This window comes from Petaurus breviceps, unplaced genomic scaffold, assembly GCF_028583685.1.
Source record: "Petaurus breviceps papuanus isolate PSGF00001 unplaced genomic scaffold, PetGlider_PUasm1.0 90994, whole genome shotgun sequence".
Lineage (NCBI taxonomy): Eukaryota > Metazoa > Chordata > Mammalia > Diprotodontia > Petauridae > Petaurus > Petaurus breviceps.
In genome coordinates, this window is record NW_027187393.1 from 3,726,658 (window position 1) to 3,751,997 (window position 25,340).

General features: G+C 44.3%; 1 protein-coding gene across 1 annotated transcript in view; it reads left to right on the forward strand.

Moving 5' to 3' along the window:
* FLT4 (fms related receptor tyrosine kinase 4) overlaps positions 1 to 25,340 on the forward strand; it is a 105,184-nt gene that overhangs the window by 76,247 nt on the left and 3,597 nt on the right. The window contains exons 15-28 of the mRNA XM_069077770.1: positions 655 to 786; positions 1,645 to 1,751; positions 5,323 to 5,458; positions 6,253 to 6,357; positions 7,504 to 7,617; positions 10,861 to 10,949; positions 12,221 to 12,374; positions 15,001 to 15,095; positions 17,962 to 18,084; positions 19,249 to 19,360; positions 21,043 to 21,142; positions 21,269 to 21,374; positions 22,262 to 22,401; positions 23,517 to 23,637. Of these exons, the coding sequence (XP_068933871.1) occupies positions 655 to 786; positions 1,645 to 1,751; positions 5,323 to 5,458; positions 6,253 to 6,357; positions 7,504 to 7,617; positions 10,861 to 10,949; positions 12,221 to 12,374; positions 15,001 to 15,095; positions 17,962 to 18,084; positions 19,249 to 19,360; positions 21,043 to 21,142; positions 21,269 to 21,374; positions 22,262 to 22,401; positions 23,517 to 23,637 (1,634 nt within the window). The remainder of the gene's footprint in view (positions 1 to 654; positions 787 to 1,644; positions 1,752 to 5,322; positions 5,459 to 6,252; positions 6,358 to 7,503; positions 7,618 to 10,860; positions 10,950 to 12,220; positions 12,375 to 15,000; positions 15,096 to 17,961; positions 18,085 to 19,248; positions 19,361 to 21,042; positions 21,143 to 21,268; positions 21,375 to 22,261; positions 22,402 to 23,516; positions 23,638 to 25,340) is intronic.

The following is a 25,340-nucleotide window of genomic DNA, read 5'->3' on the forward strand; positions in this document are numbered from 1 at the left end:
CTTTTGCTTCACTGTAACTACCACTCCTCACTGTTGTCACTATGCCTACCTCTAACTGTGCTCTGTCATCCTTACTCCCATAAAATTTTGCTTGTTTTAATATTCTGTGGGCTGAGAAACCAGTTAATGAATTATGATAGAATTATGTGTTAACCAAGAGTAACCAGGCTCTGAATGAAGCTCTCCTCTATGAGGAAAATATTTGACTTTGCAACAACTTCTTTGGCTGCTCAGGTGCCTTGTTTGCTTCCTTTCCGGTGTCAAGGTTAACTGATAAGTGACTCCAGTATAAGCCATAGCCCCTGCCTTTGGAGCTCATAATCTCTGCGAGGCGACAGGATGCACATATCTGAAACCCATGACCAATTCAGTTAACTTCAATTCAACAAATATTTATTAAGCACCAAAATGTGCAGGACCCTGTGATTCAGAGAATGCAAGACAGACCTTTCTTGACCTAGACCACAGTCTAGCTATCAGGGTGGAAGGAGGCTCTAAAGATTAGAGGTAGTTGTTATCAGTCCTGAAGGCCTCAGAGAGAGCCTTCAAGAGAATAGCGAAAGAAAGATCACAGTGCTGGGTGAGGGGGGGTGGAGGGAGAAATTATTCTTCCCTCTCCTTCCCATCCCTAACTTCCTTCCTCTTTCTGCACAGGGATTGACTTGGCTGAGTCCAACCAAAGACTAAGCATCCAGAGGGTGAGGGAGGAGGATGCAGGCCGATACCTGTGCAGCGTTTGCAATGCCAAGGGCTGTGTCAATTCCTCTGCCAGCGTGTCTGTGGAAGGTAGTACAGCCACAGGGGGGATGGGCAGCCGTTTAGGACACAACCCATAGGCAGCACAATGAATGACTCCCCCAAAATATTGATGCACATATTTCTAATGTCAGAAGAGCCCTGCTCCATAGCACACAAGTCTTTATATTGTAGTCACATTGGGACATTGATGGCTTGAAGTCTCCTATGGACAGTATTATTTAGGAGGAACAATTTTCATATTGAGGGTCAGGGGTGGGAGAACAGACAATACTTAAGTTTTGCCTCGAGTCCTGAATGTTTCCTGGTTCTGGCTGAGAGTGTTTGTAGGCCCAGCACAGACTCCGAGGCCTCTGCCCAGGGTCAGGTTTTCCAACTAGATAGGATTTTCCAATCTCATTTCTCATTCTCATATTCAGGCAGGATGATGGCTCAGTGGGTAGTATGCTGGATTTTGAATTAGGAAGACCTGAGTTCAAATTTTAACTCAGACATTTATTAACTGTCTGACCCTTGGGACAATCGCTTGCTTGACTTCAGGTTGTTTCCTCCTTTGTAAGCTAGGGGTAATTATATCACCTACCACTCACAGGTCTGTGGGGAGGATTAAATGACACAAAGTGTGTAACATGTTTTGTAAACATTAGACACTACATAAATGCTTGTTGTTATTACTGGGCTAGGAAAGAGTCTGTGCTCATGGAGCTTTTTAGATCCTAGTTGAGAGAGAGAAATGATCCTAGTTGCTGAGCTGCAGGGGGCACAGGAAAATGAAGACCCTGAGCTGGGAGCATAGGCACATCAACCCCACCTAGAGGGTGAGGACCCCAGCATCTACCCAGGAGGCTGGGCTGGCCTTCACCTTTCCCTCCCTTCCTCATTTTCTAGGGTCCGAGGACAAAGGCAGCATGGAGATCGTCATCCTCATTGGCACCGGCGTTATTGCTGTTTTCTTCTGGATCCTCCTCGTCCTCATCTTCTGCAACATGAAGAGGGTGAGTCTGAGGCAGACCAGGCTCCCGCTCCTGCCCTCGGCCAGGCACTCCTACCTCTGCTCAGAGGCTGCTTGGTTCATAAGGAAGCCAGGGTGGTGCGGTAGGCAGGTAGAGCCAGATGCCCTCTACCCCTGATCACACCAGCCTCACTACCCCATTAGCCTGCCAGCAGAGTGGAAGAACCTTGACATAAGGAGCAATTTCATCTTTATTTTTTTTACTTATTTTTATTTATTATTTATTATTCATCTTCAGCACCTAACACAGCACCTGGCACACAGTAGAAAATCTACAAATATTTGTCAATAGACAGATTATTTCCTCTTGATACTGGAACTAGACAGGGCTAGCCCAGATATGATCCTACCACTCCTGCCTCCCTGCCCCTGGGCCTTCTGTGTGCTGGACACTCATCTCTCTTTCACTGTTATTACCACTGAGTCTATTTTTCTTTGAAGTTTACCCCTTTCCTTTCCCTGCCAAGCCTCCATTCTCCACATAGTAATTAATTTTCCTCACCCCTCTCTTCCTCTCTCTATTTTTCTTCCTCTCTCTCCCTCTCTCTCTTTCTCTCTTCCTCTCTCTCTCTTCTTCCTCTTCCTTTCTCTCTTCTCTCTCTTTCTCTCTCTCTCTTCCTCTCTTTCTTCTTCTTCCTCTCTCTCTCCTCCACACTTTCTGTTTCTGTCTCTGTTTCCCTCTGTGTCTTTTACACACACATACATACTTTTTCTTCTCTCTCTCTCTCTCTCTCTCTCTCTCTCTCTCTCTCTCTCTCTCTCTCTCTCTTTCTCACACAAACACACACACACACTTTTAAATTATAAAAGGAAAGAAGTTGTGAAGTCCTGATATAAATTAAAAGATGATAAACAGAAAGACAGGCAGTCACACAGATAGAAATAGGTATATAGAAACCTTCAGATAGACCATAGAAATAGGGCAGAGTCTTCCCTTTTCAGGGTTCTCCAGTTTTCAGGAGAGAATCTCTCATCCTTCAGATGACCTAGCTTCAAACACCAGCTATGACACTGATGACCTGTGTGATTGGGCGAGTCATTCTGGGTCTCAGTTTTCTCATCTATAAAATAGGGGCTGGACAAGATGATCTCTTTGGTATTATCATTCACTCATTTCCATTGTGTCTGACTCTGTGTGGCCCCATTTGGGGTTTTCTTAGCAGAGATACTGCAGTGGTTTGCCATTTCCTTCTTCAGTTCATTTTACAGATGAGGAAACTGAGGTAAACAGGGTTAAATTACTTGCCCAGGATCACACAGCTAGTAAGTGTCTAAGGCTAGATTCAAACTTTCCCTTTATATCTGTTGCTCTAAATCTTGGGAAACTTGCCCCAATATAACTTCCACTTCTTTCACCCCACTCTGCCTTCTGGAACCAAAGCAGGAAAAGGTCAATCTTCATATTGTCTAGGAAACAAAACTTAGTGGGACTTGCAGTTTTCGGCAGTGTAGAAACAACAGATCTTAATTTCCAGTTAGCAAGACCAATTAGTTAAATTTTTTCCAATACTTAGCATAATATCTGGCACATAGTAGGCACTTATTAAATGTTTCCTGATTTGTCAACTTGATTCTTACCAAATAGATGGCTGGAGTGAGTTCCTCTTCTATCCAGCCTCACTCTGCTTCCCCATCTGTGGCTTTGCTCTGGTATTCCAGGATATCTGTCTCCACCCCATTCCTTAACTAAGGGTATACTTCGTGCTACTTGTTCCATGCTCTGGGTATAATACTTTCCCAAGGCATAAAAATTTCTAGTGTAAATCCTGTTTTTTCTTTGTTTTTTCTTTTTGGAGGAGGAAGACAAGGTAATTGGGGTTGACTTGCCCAAGGTCACACGGCTAGTAAAGTGTTAAGTGTCTAAGGCCGGATTGGAACTCAGGTCCTCCTGACTCCAGGGTTGGTGCTCTATTCACTGCGCCACCTAACCTCCTGTAGCGGCAAACACCCCAGTGTCCCCAGGGTGCCTGCTCACATAGGTTCTTGGATCTGCTTTGTTAAAGGAAAGCAACTCAAAATGGGTTAACAAGCTTACTTTAATCAGTCAGACATATATCGTTTACCTTGTTCAGGAGAAAAGATCAGCACCCTGAACCTCAAAGTATACAGGCATAATTATCAAGACAGAAACATCAAGTAGACAGATTTCCAAACTGTCCAACCATTACATCCATACCCAGTCAACATCTGGGTTTCCATATTCTGGGTTTTTCAAAGCCGGGGGACTCTCAACAACGGCTTCCCAGAATTCAGATCAAATTACAGAACACTTCTCAAAGTGAGTCCCAAAACAAAGCTACACATCAGGGTTTATATAGCCTTCTGCTGGCTCAGAGAATGTAACAACCTTATTGACTCACTGGCCAATCAAGAAGTATCTACTGAAAAACAAGCCTCCCTCCCCAGGCTTCAGGTGCACTTTAGCCTAGGGGCAGGGAAGATCTTTAAATCTGCATTTCCATTACACCTCCCCCAATCCTGTTCTCTCTCAAACACTTTCATTGTTTCTGTATTGCCTACAAGAGAATGTGATCTAAGGATCACAGATTTAGAGCTAGAGGTAGGCCCTCAGGTCTAGCACCCCCATTTGACAGATGAAGAAACTGAGGCCCAGAACAGTTAAATAACTCACTAAAGTCTGTAACGGGATTTGAGCCATGGTGTTCTTGATTCCGAGGTTCATGCCTCTAGATGCTACACTCCACCACCTCTTTAAACTCTTTTGCCTGGTTTTCAAGGCCCCCCATACTCTGATCCCAGTGTACCTTTCTGAACTAATCTCTTATTTCTTTGTATAACCAATACTTTAGCCAAACTGGACGCTTAACCATTCCCTAAACATTGCCTGCTTCTAAAGCTTTGATCGTTATTTCTCTGCATCCCTGCTGCACCCCACGCCTGGCCGGATCCAACTGCCCTCTGCCTCTGAGGTCCTCAAGGCCCAAGTTAGATGCTATTCCTAAGACCCCTCTCTGAAGTGCTCCTTGCTTTCTCTCCACCCTTTGAGCACTCTGGAACTTGGTATAAATGATCTCATGTGACTTTTTAGTATCTATTCTTATCACTCTATGAATACCTTCATAGCAGTAGACCGCCACCATCTCCCTCTTCCAGGGAGTCTCCCTAGAAGAGTCTGGTAATGGGTCCTGATCAGAGAAGACTCAATAAATATGGTTGAAAGGTGGAGGGAATGAGGGTTTGTGGGGTCACAGAATTAGAGCTAAAAGGCCACCTCATCTCCCACCCTCATCTTACAGACAAGGAAAGTGAGGCCCAAGGAAGCTAAGTGACTTGACCAAGGTCCCACAGTTAGTAAGCATCAGAGGTGAGATTTAAACCTGGGCCTTATAATTCCAAAACCAGTGAATGCTCTTTCTACTGTTGCAGTCATCTAAAATAAAAATTATAACATCTATGGCCTTAACTGCCCATTGAGATGTTGTTTCGCCTAAGGCTATGTTTTCATGGACCCAATTTAAAATGTTTGAAGGGTCAGCTTCAGGGAAAAGAGAACTGATAACTTTTCCCCTGTCCCCTTTCCCTACTTCCTGAAGCCTGCCCATGCAGACATCAAGACTGGATACCTATCTATCATCATGGACCCAGGCGAGGTGGCCCTGGAGGACCAGTGTGAATATTTGCCCTATGATTCCAGCAAATGGGAGTTTCCCCGAGAACGGCTCCATCTGGGTGAGACAAAGGGGTTGCGTGGCCTCCCTAGTGGCTGGGAAGCCAGGACTCGGGAATGGGTGGCAAAGTCACCAGGAAATACATGGCTTGTGAAATAGTACTGGCTTGGAGACTTTCAGTAGGAGGCGTGGGGAAGAGGAAAGGAGAGATGAATCCAATGGTTAGTGAGGGGCTTGTGGGGAGGAGATGGGGAAAGACTTTGGAGTCCTCATCCTCCACACCTGCCTGGGGACATGTGAAATTCCTTCCATTTCTAAAGCTCATCCCGGAAATATGGACCAATCTGTCCACTCATCCTGACTGCACCCATCCGGGCGTGTGACCCCTGGTCCCCCAAGCACAGAGTTCCCCTTTCCCATGCCCCCAGGAGGCCGGGACAGAGGGTCTGGAGGGCCCAGTGAGCTATTTCCTGCCTCATTCCTGCCTGTGGTTAGGGAAAGGCTGTGAGCACCTGGAGGGAGAGGATGCTGGCTCCTTCCTCTTCCCCTCTCTCCTCTTCTGCTTTGGTCCTTCTCTTTCACCCCCAGCCCCTTCCTGTTTGGCCACAGTTCGTCTGAGTTTTTGGCTCTGCCTTCCTCTCCAAGCTGTGACAGGCACGCCATGGCTGACTCAGCGCCACTCAGTCTTCTGACCCTGGGCTCCCATGCCTGCACTCTACCATCTTGCCCAATTCAGTCCCCTCACTGCCATCCCTCTATGCCCCATAACCACCTATCCCATCACATACAACCCCCATGACCTATTCCCTCCTTCTCCCTTTCCCTTCCCTTCCCCACTCTCCTTTTACCCAACAGGGAGAGTCCTGGGACACGGGGCCTTTGGAAAAGTGGTTGAAGCCTCTGCCTTTGGGATCAACAAGGGTAACAGCTGTGATACAGTGGCAGTCAAGATGCTGAAAGGTAAGCTGCACGCTGGGCTCCTGTAAGGGAGGGGAGGACAGGCCGTTTTCTCACTGTTACTCACTCTCTGGAGCTGGTGGTATAGTACATAGTGTTAGACTTCAAACTAGGAATGCCTGTGTTCAAATGTTGCCTCAGACACTGGCCTGGATAAGTCACAACTGCTCAGTCTTAGTTTCCCCATCTTTAAAATGGGAACAATAGTACACCTTCCTCACAGGGCTATTTCAAGGATCAAATAAAGCAATGTATTGCAAACTTTAGAGTAAATTTTTTTTTTCATTTTTAAAACCCTTAAGACACTATTTAAATGTGAAATCCTAACTAAGATGGGGAAGAAAAGGGTCCTCTCCCTGGTCTTTTCCCACTGTCATGTTTTGTAAAGGAAGGGATGCTGGAGCTCTCTGAGAAACAAGGCTCTTCTTGTGTTTCACAAAAAGCCTGCTTAACAGCCCCAAAGGCAAGGGTCATGTGGGCCTGCACAGACTAGAAGTTCAGAGGCCTAGAGCTAGAAGTGACCTTGGCAATCATGTCAGCCCCTTCATTTTACAGATGAGGGACATGAGGCCTAAAGATGTTTAACTGATTTGCCCAAGAGCCCATAGGTACTAAGAGTCAGAGGCAGGATTTAAACCTACATCCTAGGTTTGACTCTGCCTCCACTGAACCAGAGCTGTCAGGTGTTGACCCTGTGTGGGAAGGAGGAAGGTGACAGAATCTGTAGAGTGTGGCACTGGGACAGATCCCAGAACACAAAGGAACCTGAACATGCATGACCCTCATTCTCACACAGCTGAGGGAGGGGAGGGAGTCAGGGCAGACATACAGGAAGCATCTTGCACACAATTAGGATGGAAGGACAAGAAAGTACCCAATCTCTGCCACTTCCCCCAGCCAGCCCACTCTCTTCTGGGTCTAGATCCCCAGCTGCTGGGACAGAAGTGACCTTGTCTTAGGCCTTAGGCCAGCTCTGTTGCCCTTATGACCAAAGAGAAGAGAACCAAGGCCTCTGAAGAGAAATAAGTAAGACCTGGTATTCCCAATGAGACTAGAGCCCGGGCCTCCATGGCCCAGGCCCCGGAGCAGAAGCAGCTCCGGCTGACTGGGCCTGGGAAGCCTTCAGCTCCATGCTGTGTTTCTTTCCAGAGGGGGCTACTGCCAGTGAGCACAAAGCCCTGATGTCAGAGCTGAAGATTCTGATACACATCGGAAACCATCTCAATGTGGTCAACCTCCTGGGCGCCTGCACCAAGCCCAATGGTGAGTGCCAGCAGCAGGAGCCATTCAAGGTGGGGGAGGGAGCAGTGCCAGATACAGAGAGGGCAGAATTGAGGGGGGTAGTGCTAGACCTGTAGAGGGAAGAACTTATTGGGGTAGTAGATACAAAGGAGGAAGGGACTGGATTCCCACCCTGGTGAGCTGGCACCTCACTCTGGCACCTGTGTTTACTAGAGATGCCATAACATTCTCTAGACCCAATTTTAATTCAGTTCCATTTCTTTAATGAGCGAGTCATGCTACAGGCCCTTGGCTGGAAGTTGCCACTACTTCACTGCATTCCTGGTCTGACATTGCACAAGCTACGAAAGATTCCTTTTTTTCTCTTCCCTGGCTGGCTTTGTGATGCCTGGGAAGTGGCAGAGAAGCATGACTCAGCAGAGCAACCACAGGACAAAGTTACCTTCAGTGACCAATTAAACAGTCCATCAACAAGCATTTACTAAGCATGCCTCACATGCCAGGCACTTTGCTAGACACTGTGGATACAAAGACAAAAAGGAAAAATGCCTGTCCTTGAGGGACTGATAGTCTATTAAAATTAGATAATGTGCACAAAGCATTTTGCAAACGTCAAAGAGCTGTATAAATAAATGTTAGTTATTATCATTATTCTATTGGAGAAGGTGAATGCTTATAAAAATTACACAGAATATGTAAATTAAAGTGGAGGCAGCAAACATGGACCACGTTTTCTAGGAGTTTGACTGTGGAATGGAAGAGAGAGATAGGAGCAACATGGGGAATCATTAGGTCAAGTGAATGTTTCTTCAGGAGGTGGGGGGCCTAGCGGTTTTTGTAGGCAACAGGCAAGGAAGCAAGAGATGGGGAGAAGTTGAAGATTTGAGAAGCATTTAAAACAGGGGTGGGGAATCTGTGGCCCTCTAGGTCCTCAAGTGTGACCCTCTGAATCCAAACTTGACAGAACAATAAAAGGATTTGTTCTGTAGAACTTGGACTCAGTCAAAAGACGAGGATCTAGAAGGGAGACCTGGAGGCCACAGGTTCCCCACCCCTGATCTAGAAAAAGTTTTTAGTTTTGACAGCCTATAGAAACAACCATTACATAAAACAATGGTTGAGAGCAAAACAAAAAATATAAATATCGCTTATCTTTAAGGCTCATATCTTCAGGGCAGCTAGGTGGTACAGTAAATAGAGCACCGGCCCTGGAGTCAGGAGGACCTGAGTTCAAATCCAGCCTCAGACACTTACCACTTACTAGCTGTGTGACCTTGGGCAAGTCACAACCCCAGTTGCCCTGCCTTCCCCCCTCCAAAAAACAAACAAACAAACAAAAAATACAAATATCTCTTATCTTTAAGACTCATATATTCTCCCACAGCCAAACCTCCTCATTCTCAGGCTGAATAGAACAATCTATTCTTTATTATCCTAGTAACTCATGAGCAGTTTTTATGTTCCACCTCCCAGGGAATACATTCCTGATACAGGAAGACGTGCAGTATTTACTCCACCATCTGCATTGCCCCAGATGATCTCAAGCTCTGTTTCTTCAGTAAAATGTCAGGTAGCTATGGCCCAAGACCTCACCTGAGGCAGTGGGAAGTTCCAGCCAATCCATCATATCTAGTGTAGTGAATAAGGATTTGTTCTGTAAAACTTGGACTCAGTCAAAAGGCCACACCCAAGGACCTAAAAGGTCACATGTGTCCTCCAAGCCACAGGTTTCCCACCCCTGATGCTGGACCAATAGTCAATGTGGTTTAAAGGACAGAAATACTAGACCAAGAGTCAGAAAAATCTAGATTCATATTCTGCCTCAAGCTACTTCCTAGATGTGAGACTCTTAGCAAATTATGATCTCCCTGAGTTCCCTTATCTATAAAATGAGACTAATAGTAGCATTGATCTAATAGGATTATTGTAAGGATCAAATGAAAAAATGTGTACAAAGCAATTTGTAAACTTTAAAATGCTATATAATTGTGAACTATTATTAGCGTAGCTAGACTCTGGACTTAATTTCCTAATCCATAAGTAACACAGACTGGGCGATGCATGGACTTACCAGGTAGGTGAGGCAGTAGATAAAGCACTGGACCTAGAGTTAGAAAGACCTGGGTTCAAATCCAGCCTCAGAGGCTGCCTGTGTAACTCTAGACAAGTCACTTAATCGCTGTCTGCCTCCGTTTCCTCATTGATAAAATGGGGATAGTAATAGAACCTACCTGCCAGGGTTGTTGGGAGGACGAAATTAGATTATTTGTAAAGCTCTTTGCAAATCTTAAAGTACTATATAAATACTAGTTATTATTATTTCTGTCTAATATATACATGGCTGACCCATGTGTAGCATAGATAGCTATCTGATCTTGGATCTGGCCTCCCCCTCTACAAAGGAGACTGTGATTTCTGCCTCTGTGAGGAGCAAGAGAAGAACCATGGTTGAGAACTCTCTCCTTCCATGGCCTGTCTCCAAGAGACATATTAGAGCTACTGGTAGCCTAGGGTAAGACTCTTTAGGGGTTCAGAATAACACTCCTTTCCCTGCTTATTCTGGGTGGGAAGTAGCCCTGCTCTAGACCAGGAGAGTGATCATCAGCTCCTTCACCAGTCTGACTTTCCCCACCAAACACTTGGAACAAAAATAACCAAACACTTGGAATAAATAACAAAAAAAATAAACCCCTTTATCAAAGTAAGAATTAAACAGAAATTAGGAAAGCTATACATGTTAGGGTAGACATAATAGACAAAAGAATAATGAGCTCTTCAATTGAGGAAAAAGATAAAAACCTCAGTTCAACCAAGGTGACAACAACCTCTCCTGGGAAATGCACTCTTAGCAGTCTCTAGGGTTGCAGTAACTGGGAAGCAAGAGGCTGGGGGGGGGGGGGCAGTTTCCCCCCTATGTCTATAGCTCTGGGAACTCCCCTGGGCCATTTGAAAGTTCAGTACTTCCATCAGTGTCTTCCAATTCCATTCTCCACTTCTCTCACTTTTTCTCCAAAGTTTCTCTACACATACCCAGAAGTGTCTCAGTCAATCAGGAGTCATCCCTCTCCAACAACAATTAGAGCTGTCCTTCAGGAAATTTCCCCAGGTTTAAGAAGGGAGTGGTAAAGTTTAGATTATTATTAATTATTATCACAGTATAGTAACTGTGACTTGTCTGTATGTGCATGTTCCTGGTCATTTACAGATTCTTCTCCTCTCAGCCTCTCACAATGATCCTTCTCCTTACCTCCTTCTCTCTTTCAGGCCCTCTCATGGTGATTGTGGAATTCTGCAAATACGGGAATCTTTCCAACTACCTGCGGACCAAGAGAGAAGATTTCAGTCCTTACAGAGTAGGTGGTTTCAGCCCTTGGGGAGTGCCTGAGGGTACCTTCTCTGGCTCTGGTTGACCCTTGATGTTGGGTTCTTGTAGAATCTACCATGAGGCCATTGGACCATAGTAAATGATCTTACAAAAAGGAATATACACGAGAGGCCTCTTTGTCCACAACCTTGGATCAGGCAATCTCTTTGCTGTTAGGTTGACCTGAACACATATGAACCCTGGGAGAATCCCAGAGAAGAATGACCAGCATGGTGAGGGAACTTGAACCCATACTATATATAAAGATCAGATGAAGGAATAGGAGATATTTAGCCTTCAGAAAAAAAAAAAAAAAGATCTGGCAGGAGCTCAGAGGGGAGAAACATGAAACACTCTCTTCAAGTATTTCCCAAGTATATCTTGGGAAAAATAAAATAGATTTTTTTCTGTTCAACCCCCCAAGGAAGAACTGGGAGCAACTGGGGGTAAGGGGGAAGACATCTCAGGCAGATTTCAAAAGAAAGACTCCTTACTAGAGTGAATTTTCCAAAAGTGTCATGCCCTGGAGGTAGTCAGCTCCCCAGAGCAGGGCTCCAAACAGTGACTGGATGGGGCCACTTGGTAAGGACTCCTGTTCATGTTGGGGTTGCACTTGATGGGAACCTTCAGGCCCCTTCTAAGTTTAAGAGTCTGGGATTTAGTCACAGCAGCCCTAGAACCAGCCTTAGAGAGGAGAATCTGCTTTCCCTTGGAGGTTGACATAGCTCCGAATAAATACAGGCTGCTATGGTACTAGGGCTGAGAGGAGTCCATGTTGACTATGGGGCTGGGCCTCACTACATGGCCCAGGCCTACACACACATGCGCACACACACACACACACACACACACACACACACACACACACACACACACACACACATACACACACGAGTACCAAAGGCCATCAGCCTATGGGAAGGGTGGGACAGGAGGCAGGATTGGATATGGCCCCAGGGAGCGCTTTTGGTCCAATTTAAGGTGAGTGCATTCAATTCCCTTGACGTGTGCTCATTCAGTTTGGGGCAGAGACCCTATTTCTCATCTCCTTGCCAAGGGTTAGCTCCTTCTTCCCTTTGCCCAGAGATTGGAAGGAGGAGCATGGAGAGTGTGAAGGAGGCTGGAGCTCAGAGGTCAGATTCTCCCTCAGAAAGACAAGTCATGTGGGGCCCCTGAGCATCTCTCACTCCAGGAGGAACCTGGGAGCTGAAGGTTTCTGAGCTCTGTCTGGTTCACCCCCACCTCTGCTTGTTTCCCCAGGAAAAGTCTCCCAGGCTTCGAAACCAGGTCCGTTCCATGGTGGAGGCTGTGAAGGCAGACAGAAGGAGTCAGACTGGGACCACTGACAGTGCAATCTTCACCCGTTTTCTGCTGGGGAAAGGCCTTGCTTCCCGGGCCCAGCCTATCCAAGATGGTAAGAGGCTGGTTTCTCTGAAGTCTACCACTTTATGGGTGGGTCCCAGGCCCACAGTTCTCAGATCATCAGCATGATGACTGTTGTTCTGTCCCTGGATCTGGAGGAGAGGCAGGCACAGTTACAAGAACAGAGAGAGGTACCATCTGAAGAATAGGCAAATCTTTAGGAATAGGGGGACCATTGGATTTCTTGTCCCATGGTATGTGGGACCTGAGAGGGGATCAAAGTCAGAGAACCCAGGGTTGAATCCCAGCTCTGCCATTTACTACTTGTGCTACTCAATCCCTCTGAGCCATAATTTCTTCATCTATAAAATGAAGGAGTTGGGCTAAGTGACCTCCAAAGTCATTCCTAGCTCTAAACTATGGTCTTATTAACCTCCCAGAATACTCAGTGACTCCAAAGTTATTTGGCCTAATGAAAAGATAATCAGGGATTGGTTATCACTGATGACTGACCAAAAAGGGTCATCTTGGTTGAATTATGTTTCCTAAGTGCTATTGGACAGTAAAAATAATATTCTGGCTTCAGAGGTTATTACCCCTTTGGAAACATTGCCAAAGATGTATTCATGGGCTCTTCCTCTTTAGGATTAAAAAGCTGAAGTGGTTTAATAAATTGTCCCTGGGGGCAAGGAATGGATTTAATGATCTCTGGAAGCACTGAAACCTTGAATTGCCTGGATTATATCATAGAGGTTACCTTAAAGGCCATCTAGACCAGCAGACTCATTTTAGACTGAAGAGCTTAGGCTTAGAGAAGTGATTTTTCAAGATCATATAATAACACAGCTGGCACTTGAACCCAGGTCCTTGGGTTCAAAATCCAATACATTTTCTACCATGACATAATTTTTGTATCACCACCCCTTCCCCTTTAGAAAAGCAGAAACACCCACTCTGAAACTATCCCAGTGGAAATTCAAAATTTGAAGTCTCACACTGCTCTAACAGTTCCCAGGAGTATTTAATCAATCAGGCAATCAGTCAGTCAAACAATAAGCATCCATTGAGTGCTAGCTAGGCATCAGGTACTGTGCTAGGTACTGGAGATAAAAGACAAAATTGAAACAGACTCTGCTTACAATCTATGATGACTATCCATAAGAGAAAGACACAGACAGACAGACAGATGGGATGGGAGGAGGAGGAGACAGACAGACAGACAAATTACAGGGTGTCCTAAAAGTTTTAGTGATGTTTTAAGCTTTAACAACTTCAGAAATATAGTGTGTTTTGAACTTACAAAAAACAATATTTGAAAGGTTAAATTATTTGTTTTTAAAATATTGATGTAGGGCCACCTAGGTGGTGCAGTGACTAGAGCACTGGTCCTGAAGTCAGGAGGGCCTGAGTTCAAATCCAGCCTCAGACACTTACTAGCTGTGTGACCCTGGGCAAGTCACTTAATCCTGATTGCATCCAAAAACAAACAAAAAAAAAAAAAACGCAAAAAAGAAAATATTGATGTGTTTCTTAATAAAATTCAATTTACTCACTATCTTGTGCTATTCATTGTTCTAGTCAATTTTCAAACTTTGTAAAAACTTTTATCAGTTGCTACTCAGTGATAGAAAGGATTGAATTTGTAATCCTTGTGTATGGTTTATCCTTCATTCTCAAAGAAGACCATGGCATCAGGGAGATGATGCCATGACTTGAAAGTGAATTGGATTGGGGCGGCCAGGTAGCACAGTGAGTAAGAGCACTGGCCCCAGAGTCAGGATGACCTGGGATCGAATCCAGGCTCAGACACTTAGCACCCACCCAGAAACACCTGGCTGTGAGACCTTGAGCAAGTTACTTAACCCCAATTGCTTAGAGGCAGCCAGGTGGCACAGCGAGTAAGAGCACCGGCCCCAGAGTCGGGATGACCTGGGATCGAATCCAGACTCAGATGCTCAGATACTTAGCACCACACCCAGAAATAACTGGCTGTATAACCTTGAGCAAGTTACTTAACCCCAATTGCTTTAAAAAAAAAAGTGAATTAGATTTAAGTGAGGGAGGACTGTGCAAAGTCTCCAGCCTCACTTTCTCTTCCAGAGTCATCTGGGTCCAGTGGCCAGATATAGATCAGATATAGACTGGAGATGGCCCAGGATGCAGTGGGAGACCTTGGCAATTTTAAGCTAGTACCTAACATCCTGGCCATAAGAGGGAATGAAATGAAAAACTAAAATTAAAAAAATGCATCCTGCAAAATTCATACCACAAAATCAGTATAAAAGAAATTTCAATAAACTTTTAAATGATTTTTTGTAAGTTTGTAGCATTTATACTTCTGAAGTTATTAAAGCTTAAAATAGCACTGAGACATGCTATAGATACAAAGGCATGGGCAGGGGTGGTGAGGAACTAGCAGCTAGAGAGGACCAGAATCCCATCCTGGCTTCCCCTAGTAGTTAATGACCTCTATCAAATTGAGTGGAATTGATTCTTTTTGCAAATGCAGAGGGGGAAGCCCAGCCTGTTACACCTCAGAAGCACATAAGACAAGACCTTTAATCATTTCCTCTTTGCTCATGAAGTTTTGAGCTGAAGAGAACAAACCTGTCCTGGGCAAGCCCTAGTGGTTTCAGACAGAGTAAATGCCTACGTTTCTCCTGGTTTTCTTTGGACAGAGGATGACCTGTGGCAAAGCCCCCTGACCATGGAAGACCTGATCTGCTACAGTTTCCAGGTGGCCCGAGGGATGGAGTTCCTTGCTTCAAGGAAGGTGAGGAAAGGGTGGAAGCCTCACTGACCCTTCTGAAAGAGGCTGTCTCCTGAAAAGCATTTGGGATTCTCTGAGCAAACAAAGAGCAACAAGAATAAAGACAGCAAACACTTCCATTCTGTGGGCATGCCCTGCTTAACATCATTTCATTTTGCAATCCCATCATCAGTACATGATAACTAAGTGAAGTCCCACAGGGATACTTTTCTGCTGCTCATTGATCGAGCTGGAAGGACCTCCAAGACTATCTTGTCCAGCCTCCTCATTTTATGGATAAGAAGAGGGAGGCCCAGAGGAGTTGAGTGGCTTCTCCGACCAAGTCCACCCAGCTAGAAAGTGCAGGAAACAGATGCTTTGACTCCAGAGCTAGCACACCTTCCATTAAACCAAACTACACTATCGTTCTGTGGACCTAATTGCCCACTGCAATGTCATTTTGCCTATGGCTGTGTTTTCATGGACCCAATTAGTAATGTTGGATGGATTCTATCTACTTCTTTCCAGTACAAAGTGTTTTGTTTTCATTGTCCTCACACTGGCCCTCTATGAGAGATGGGGCAAATATTCTCTCTATTTTTTTTGTTTGTTTTTTGGGTTTTTTTTTTTTTTGCTTTTTTTGAAGGACAATTGGGGTTAAGTAACTTGCCCAAGGTCACACAGCTAGGTTTGTGTGTGTGTGTGTTAAGTGTCTGAGGACGGATTTGAACTCAGACCCTCCTGACTCCAGGGCCAGTGCTCTATTCACTATGCCATCTAGCCGCCCCGTATTATCTCTATTTTTACAGTTAGGTAAACTAAGCTCTGGGAAGTGAAATGGCTTATCCAAGGCAACACAATCAGTCAGTGGGGCTCTGTATTACCTGTGGCACTTACACATCTACTCTGGAAATCTTCCAGAGTAGATCTGGGATATGAACCCAAGTCTCCTTCAGGAAATATAATATAGAAGCATGGGCTAATAGAAAAAGCAGTGGATTTGAAATCAGAAGGCTTGGGTTTGAATTCTGTCACTAGTTGCATGACCTTGTGGGCAAATCACAAATCACATTCCCTCCTCAGGCCTCAGTTTCCTCATGTATAAAATAAGGGTTTAAATGTTTTTAATTAAACTCCTGCCAGGCATTGTGCTAAGCATTAGGGATATAAAAAGAGGTTAGAAAAAAGTCCCTGTCCTCAAGGAACTCTACAGTCTAATGATTGTGTTACTAATTGGGGTGTTAAGTAAGTGATCTCTAAAGTCCCTTCCATTTTCTATGGAATTTCTAAATTCTATGGCTTATGATCTAAATCCAGCGCTGCCTCCACTATCCTAAGCCTCCCACTCTAAAAAAGAAAGCAAATGCACATTTCCTCTTTGGGCAGCAGGTTGAGGAGGGCAGATTCGGAGTATAGTTGGCAGGGACAAGCTTAATGCCATAGAGCACAGAGCTATGACTTTACTGAAACCCTGGTGCTTAGAGGTTCAATGAGTGCTATTAATGAATAGAAGAATACCATAGATTCTACAGTCTTAAATCTAGAGTCAGAAGGGACCTCAGAAGTCATCTATTCTACCCCATTTTACAGCTGAGGAAACTGAGACCCAGGAAGGGCGTTTTGTTCATGGTCACAGAGGAAAGGTGGGGTCAGAGGCAGGATCCAACCTAGGGTTTCAGATTCCGGATCCAGGGCTCTTTTGTCATTTCTGGGGATAACAGTAATAGCATACCTTTCTATGGCACCTAGAATGTGCCAAGCACTGTATAATTATTATCTCATTCGATCCTCATGACAACCCTGAGAAGCTGGGGCTATTATTATCCCCATTTTACAGATGAGGAAACTGAGGCAAAGAGATTAAGTGATTTATCCAGAGTCATACAACTAGTGTCTGAGGCCATATTTGAACTTCTAACTCCAAGTCTGGCACTTTATCCACTGTGCTACCTCCTCCTAGAGAAATACTGAGCTTTTTATTTGGAAATAGCAAGCCATTGCCAGAGGAGCTCATGAAGTAATTCTGATTACAAACCCTATGCTGTTAGAACAGTTGTTAACTTTCGTTTCCCAAACTAATTAAGAGGACACCAATAAACTAAAATCAGATGATCTAGAAACCAACAATTTAGATATTAATTTTATCCTCTTCCCTACACTAGCTTTTAGCCAGATGGGCTAATGAGTAGTCATTGATTGGCTTGAATTCCGCACATACCCCTGGTTTGCTATCTGGCAGAAGTGAGAAAGGGAAGTAAAGTGAGATGCCAAGCACTATGAAGTACACAGAGCTGAATAAGACATCATTATCCTCAAGGCAATTCCAGTCTCATAACCCATGTCAGCCTTATGGCTACCCAGTCAACTGCCCAGCCCAGCACACCTTGTATAACATTGCCTAAACTCATGTTCTTTTGCGATAGCATCACTGGCAAACCATGTGATACATTATAACATTGAACCCTACTAAAATATTATTAAACCCAGCTGATCTCTTATTTATAACAATGATTCCATGAAACACGTCACCCCGCTTCTCTTTTTCCCTTTCCCTTTTCCCCCTCTCCCCCTTAATCTCTACATTTTTTGACCCAGTGTCACAGAATAAATTTACGATAGAAGGAAGGGACAATGGGCTTTTTTTTTTACAAGTACATATTTGCATAGCTTGAGCTACATTGGAAGTTGGTTTGGTTATGAGGTCAATGGCCCATAAATTCTGGGAAGACACTTAATGGACTTAGATTGTCGGTTTATGGGCTCCCAAGCATAAATCCCCTGAGTTCTGTCTGCCAGCTTCCTCTGTGCCTTGAGTTGGCAATTACTAACCCCACCCACCATCATTAGCCGGAGAGTCTGTCTAATCTCTCGCTCTTCTTTCCTTCTCCAGTGCATTCACAGAGACCTGGCTGCTCGAAACATCTTGTTGTCAGAGAATAACGTGGTGAAGATCTGTGACTTTGGACTGGCCCGGGACATCTACAAAGATCCTGATTATGTCAGGAAGGGCAGTGTGAGTATGAGGCTTGGGAACCAACATACCAGGAGATCATAAGGTCAGGCTTTGCAACAAAGCCTGGAGGTTACACAAAAGCTAGGAATGCACAAAGGCATGATGCCCCAGAGGATAAAACTGGGAGAAGGTTGGGGCACATCTCACCTTCTCTGTACCTGGCCAGAAGCACTGCCAGTCCTTTGTGGGAAAGAAGCAGTACTGATAACAGTGTAAACAGTAATGTTTCTGAGAGCAAAGGGAGAAGCAGGCTCCTCCTGGAAGACGCTATCTAGGCTCACTATGCAATAAGTCTGGTTTTCAACTAGAATCAATCCATCAACAAACATTTAGTGAGTGCCTACCATTTGCCAGGCTCTGTGCTAGGCACTGAAGACACAAAAATCAACATGAAACGGTCTATGCCCTCAAGGAAGTACCTATTATATGCCCATATATAGATGGATATCCATATGTAGATGCCTATTTATATATGCCTATATGTAGATATAGATTATATACCCACATAGAGATAGGCATATACAAAATACATGAAGAAGAAATACAGGGTAACTTTGAGGGGGAGGCATTAGAGACTGAGGGACCAGAAAGGCTTGATACAGAAGGGAGTGCTTGAGACTTGGAGGATTTGAAGCAGACTGGTATATTTGAAAAGGCAAAGGTGAAGAGGGAAAGCTTCCCAGGTATGGAGACAACAAATGCAAAAGCAGAGTCAGGAGATTAAGTGTTGTATATATGAGAAAGTAAGTTCACATAGAGGAATATTATATAATAAAGTTGAAAAGGTAGGATAGGGCCATGAAGACTTTTAAATGCTTAACAGAGGAGCTTGTATTTGATTCTAGTGGTGATAGAGTTCATTTAAATTTATGAGAGTAGGGAGAGAGAAAAGAGAGGACCAATGATATATGGTACAATGGAGAAGGGAGAGTCTTGAGAGACAGAAGGCAATTACAAGGCTTTTGTAGCCAAGGTGAGAGGTGATACGGGACCTGAACTAGAGTGGTAGAGAGAGGGGGACCTACTGAGAGATGTGGAGAGCATCCCACTCCTCATCTCTGTATCACCAGTCAGATGAGAGGGATTTTCCCCTCCCCTCTGCTCCCTTTTGAGCTTACAAATTTAAGCCCAGCCTGTTTAAGGGTCTATCCCTTGGTATCCCAGGCCCGTCTCCCTCTAAAGTGGATGGCACCAGAAAGCATCTTTGACAAGGTCTACACCACCCAAAGTGATGTCTGGTCCTTTGGAGTCTTGCTCTGGGAGATCTTTTCCTTAGGTAAGTACTAAAGGCTGGGTAAGTACCCAAAGTCCCAAAGGAAGAGACCAAGAGGCAGAATAAGGATAATGTGGCTAAGTCTCATTCATTCAGACCACAGTCATGTGGATTGTGTGGCCATAGGCCTGAGCCTTTAATAATAATAACCAGCATTTCTAGAGAGCTTTAAGATTTATAAAGCACTTTATATAGGTTATCTCACTTGATCACCACAACAACCCTGAAGCATAAATGCTATCATTATTCCCATTTTACAGATGAGGAAACTGAGGTAGAAAGAGGTTAAGTGACTTGTCCAAGGTCACATAGCAAGAGACCCAGAGTGAACTTAAAGCAAACATAGCTAAACCTCATGAATTCAGATGAGTTGTGGAATGTGTGGCCTGGGTCTTAGTATCAACCCTTCCTTCATTAAGAGAACATGGAAAGGAGTGGCTAGGTGGCGCAGTGAATAGAGCTTATGAGCTCTATTGTGAATACACAGTGAATAGAGCTCAGGAGGACCTGAGTTCAAAGCTGACCTAAGACACTTAACACAACTAACAACACTTAACAAAACTAGCCATGTGACCTTGGGCAAGTCACAACCCAATTGCCCTGACTTCCCCCTAAAAAAACACCAAAAAAAAAAAGAGAGAGAACATGGAAAGCAGAATGTTAAAATTGGAAGAGACCCCATAGACCACCTAGTCCAACCCTTTCATTTTACAGAAGAGGAAACAAAGACTGAGGGAGGGAAAACAACTGGCCCAATATCTCATAGTATGTTAGCAGAAACTAGGTCATATGTGGTGGAGTGGAATAAGCATTGCGAGCTTGGGCGAGCCATTTGACCTACTTCTCTGGGTCTCTGTTTCTTCTTCTGTAAAATGAGGGGTCTGGATGGACTAGATGGTCTCTTCTATGTCTCAATCTATGACTCTGTCTCAGCCCAGCCCTTTTCCCTCTGTAAGACAGGGAGGAAAAAACTAATAGAATTATTGGAAGGCAGTGTGACGCAGTATAGATAAGTCTGAATGTGAAACCAAAATTTAAGCAACATTTGGATCCCAGACTCTGCCACCTACTAACTGTGTGATTTTGAGCAAGACACTTAACCTCTCAGGGCCTCAGTTTCCTCAACTCTAAAACAAGGAAGTTGGAATAGATGACCTCCAAAGTCCTTTCCAGTCTGTGATGAATAGGATTACAAGAAAAATGTTTAAATACTTAAGGCTCCAACTCTCTTCATGCATGATCAAGCTTTCATTTACATAAAACTAATGATGTTGTAGTAATGAAGCAGTCTCATTAAGAGCATCTGCCTAAGGGACTTTCCGGGTCATAGTCTGAATGAAAGAACTTTGGCAGCCTAGTCTGAAATCATCAGGAAAGGTAGAAAATGTGAGCAGTGTTTGCAGAATACATTATAATTCAGACTTCTCTGGCCTGTCCTTTGTTAATCCAAGTTAGTGAGGTGGGTTTGAGTTCTCTTGGTAACTCAGAGCTGCTTAGGAGGCAGAAGCACCATGGTGTAGGAGGGGAGGAGTTCTGAGGGCAGGGAGGAAGAGAAGTGGCAGCAAGATCCACAGGGGAAAAGAAAGCCACATAATGCCCACTGACCTAAAGAGGAACCCTCTAGTATATTCCTTTGTTTTGATGGCTCTTCCTATTTTCAATCACCTTTGTGTTTGGCCACCTAGGGGCCTCTCCCTACCCTGGTGTGCAGATCAATGAAGAATTCTGCCAAAGGCTTAAGGATGGCACGCGGATGAGAGCTCCAGAGTATGCCACAGCAGAAATGTGAGTTTCCCACCTCCACCCCAAAACTTTTCCCCATCTTTCTGGAGAATTAGGCCACTGTTTAACCACATACTGAAACAAGGGAAAGAAATATGAGGGAAAATGAGTCTGGTTTCCCTTTGACAGCCGCCACATCATGCTGAGTTGCTGGTCAGGAGACCCCAAGGAGAGGCCAGCATTCTCCGACCTGGTAGAGATCCTGGGAGATCTGCTTCAAGAGAATGTACAGCAGGTGAATCCATGTTTTTCTCCATACCTGGACCTGCTGGGTCCGTCTGCCTGGGGACTGCTTTCTGAGATGATCTCTTTTTCACCTAACACATACTACTCCTTTCCACTTTATCAGAGAGAAGAAGAGACTGTGTATCTTAAATCTGTTAGTGTGTGGGCGTACATGTTGATGTGAATGCATGTGTTCATCAATGGATATGTGTATATGCGTGTTATGTGTCTTGTTTGTATAGTATACATGTTAATGTGAATATACTTGCTGATTAGTGAGCATGTGTGTGCATATGCTATGTAAGAGGCTTAGTATATACTTAAGTCATTGTGTGGATGTGCATGTACACATGTTCATGCATATAGATAAATGTGTTTACTTCTATATTGCCCATGGACAGATGGTAGGAGATAGCTCCTTTTTTTTAAGGTACAGGAATCACATCAAATGCTTTTCCTTTTCTCTCTCCTTTCCTGATGGCTTCAGCATCTGTCCCTTAGCCCATCAATTTAAGCAGTCTTAGCATTTTCTAGGGTACTAAATAGGTGAGAGGTCTCATTACAGAAATTAATGAACAGGCATTTATTAAGCGCCTACTTGGTACAGAGCACTGGTACTGGGATTATAAAGACCAAAAGAAAACAACCCCTGACAATGTGATACCACAGAAAGTACTGGACAATTAGACCAAAAGCAGGGAGGAAGTGAGTGGGATGTTTTAATAGTTCCCAGGCATTGAGAAAGCTCTAGACTGACTTGTTGAGGTCCTTCCAGGGCACTGGCCTAGGGCTTTCATCTGCTTTATACCTCACAGGCAGGCCTGTGGATCAGGACAAACAATGTGCTTGGCATCAGCTGTTCCACACCTTTGACAAAACCCTGTACTTTCTCTTCAGGAGGGAAAGGACTACATTCCCCTGAATGACTCACAGAGCTCAGAGGATGACAGCTTCTCTCAGGGGCCTTCTGCTGCCCACCACAACCTGGATGCAGAAGAATATGACCTGAGACTCCATTGCCATAGTTTAGCAGCAAGGTCAGTTCTCTTCCTAGGGATGAGGAGATAGGATGGGGTGAGATGGGATAACAGTCTAAAAACAGGAAGCTTATGTTTTAGTAAAATCCCAGAGAATGATGACAACTTCTGGGCATTGAAAAGGCCTGAATGCTTCTAACTCCAAGGGCTTAGTCAGTGAATATAAAGCAGGCCTATAAAAAGTACAGCCCACCCACCAAAGGATTTCAAGGAGCCGGCAAAAAATTTAGGGTTACCACTGCACACTCTCCTGTTTGTTACGTGACCCACAGCAACCAACCACTGTCAATCTGTCTCTAGTCTAACCTCTCTTCAACCCAAAGTAGTTTAGCCTGTTTTAATTTTGGCTCTTACCCACTGCCAAGTTGTATAGGTCTGGTATAAAGGAACATTTGGAGTTGTGGCATTATTTTTATTGTTTGCTCACTGGCACCCTCTGGAAACAGTCAGTTGGCAAGCATTTATTAAGTTCCTACTGTATACCAGGCACTGTGCTAAGCACTGGGTTTTGGAGACAGTGGACATAGGTTAGAACTCACCTGAGCCACTTGTTATCTTTACAACCTTGGGCAAGTCACAGAGTCAGAATCACAAGATCTTAGAATTGGAAGAGGCCCCAAAGACCATCTAATTCAACTCAAACTTGAATAAGATCCCCCTTAAAAACTTTCTCAAGAAATGTACATCTTCAGATATGAAATTAAATAGGTGGGTTGCATGATCTCTAAGGCCCATTCCATCTTTAAAATCCCACCATCTTAAGTCTAACGGAGACATCTCCAAGTCCACCAAAGAGATCACCATCCATCCTTCACCCATCAATCCTCCTGCCTGCCAGAACAGTGAACATGATTTGTTTGCTTAAGTAATTATTCCAGGAGCAGAAATGCTCTGCCTTCTAGACCCCATGGAAGGTATTCCCCTATTATTCCTCTCTGGGCTGCTGGCCCCCGCTGTCTTCCTCTAGTTGCACAATTCTTTAGCTGCCAGGGGCTTACCCACAGATGGACAAGGAACAAAACGGGAGCTTTTAGGGGGTGCATTTAGTATTGTGGTCAACTTGTGTTTTCTAATAATGTCATCAGCCTAAGAGAATGTACTTTTGTCTTAAACAGATACTATAACTGTGTATCATTTCCGAGTTGTTTGACTGGAGGGAATCAAATCAGGTGTCCATCCAGAATAAAAACCTTTGAAGAATTTCCAATGACTCATACATCATCTAAAGCACATCCGGTAAATGGAGGTGGACGGAAGAGAAATTGGGCTTTAGATTTATGAAAGGTCAGGAAATGCCTATTTGGAAATAGAGATAAGACCTTTCCCAGCAAAAAAGTGTCTCAGAATCTGGAAATAAAGATTTAAGTCCCAAATAGCAGTAAGGAAACAGTATTGCCAACAGAGTTCCCAGACCTGCTATACAGAGTGATTTCTATTTACACAAGGCCTGCACCCTCTCCTGCAGGCCAGGGATTACAAGGCCAACAGCATCAGCTCTGTCTTGGTCTCTCTGGAGTACTCTGAGCCCTAACAGAAACAACAGCCTTTAAGCCTGTCCCTGCGGCCTTCTCTTCCAACTCATTCTGGCCCTACTAATGGAGTCCACTAGTGACTAAGTATCCTACTCTTCATTTCTAAAGCATAACTTTAGTTCAAATGATTGTCCCAGATCTTCCCAGGATAGAGTCTAATGGTTCACTCAGATCCGAATTCAGTCTTGGAAAGCCATTTTCTTCTACCACAATGAATTACATCCCTAGACTAACAGCCTTCTTAAAGCAGGGGGTAAAACATTTCTGTATTAACAAATAAAGGTAACAGAAAGGGGAGAGCCAGAGAATATAGTTAGAGTTGAGCCAGACCTTGGTGTCAGAAGACCTGGGTTGGAGTCCACTAATGCTTATTAGGCTAAGGACAAGTCATTTCCTCTGTAAAATGGAGAAAGAATACATATCTACCTAATTCATGGAATAATTGTGAGGAAAGAAATATGGACTGTTATGATAGAAATTATCTCTCAGATAGTCTCAGAAAAAGCCTTTGTTTGGCTACATTTGGGAGATGAGTCCTAAGCCTTTGAATAGCTCCCACCCTCCCTTTGTGTTACTATCCTGGAACCTGGGATATATGGTAGAGCTTTCTGTATCAAGTCAATAAGCATTTATTAAATGCCAACTATGTACCAGGCACTCTGCTAAGTGCTGGGGAGAGTCTCTGCCCTCAAGGAGCTCACAGTCTAATGGGAAACAACATTTAGACAGCTGTCTACAAACAATCTACAGAGGGATAATTTGGAGAAAATCTCAGGGGAAGGAGGAAGGCACTAGCTTTAAGAGGGATCAGGAAAGCTTTTCTATAGAAGGTGAGACTTAAGCTGAGATCTGAAGGACACTAGGGAAGCTGAGAGGCAGAAATGAAGAGGGAGAGTTTTCCAGGCATCCATGACAGCCAGAGAAAATGCCCCCCGGTTGGGAAATGTAGTGAGGAATGTGTGAGGAATAGCAAGAAGGCCAGAGTCAATCAATCATAGAGTTCATGTATTATTAGGTATAAGAAGATCGGAAAGGTAGGAGGGGGCCAATAATGAAAGGCTTTAAAAGCTCAGAATATTGTGTATTTGATCCTAGAGGCAGAAAGATCAACAAGCAGGCTTCTGCAATAGTCCAGGAAAGAAAGTAGAAAGGAAAAAGGAAGGAAGGGAGGAAGGGAGGAAGGAAGGAAGGAAGGAAGGAAGGAAGGAAGGAAGGAAGGAAGGAAGGAAGGAAGGAAGGAAGGAAGGAAGGAAGAGAAGGAGGGAGAGAGGGAGGGAGGAAGGGAGGGAGGAAGGGAGGAAGGAAGGAAGAAAAGGAAAGGGGAAAGCAGGGAAGAAGGGAAGAAGGAAGAGGGAAGAAGAAAAAAGCATTCATTAAGTACTTACTAGGTACCGAGCATTGTGCTAA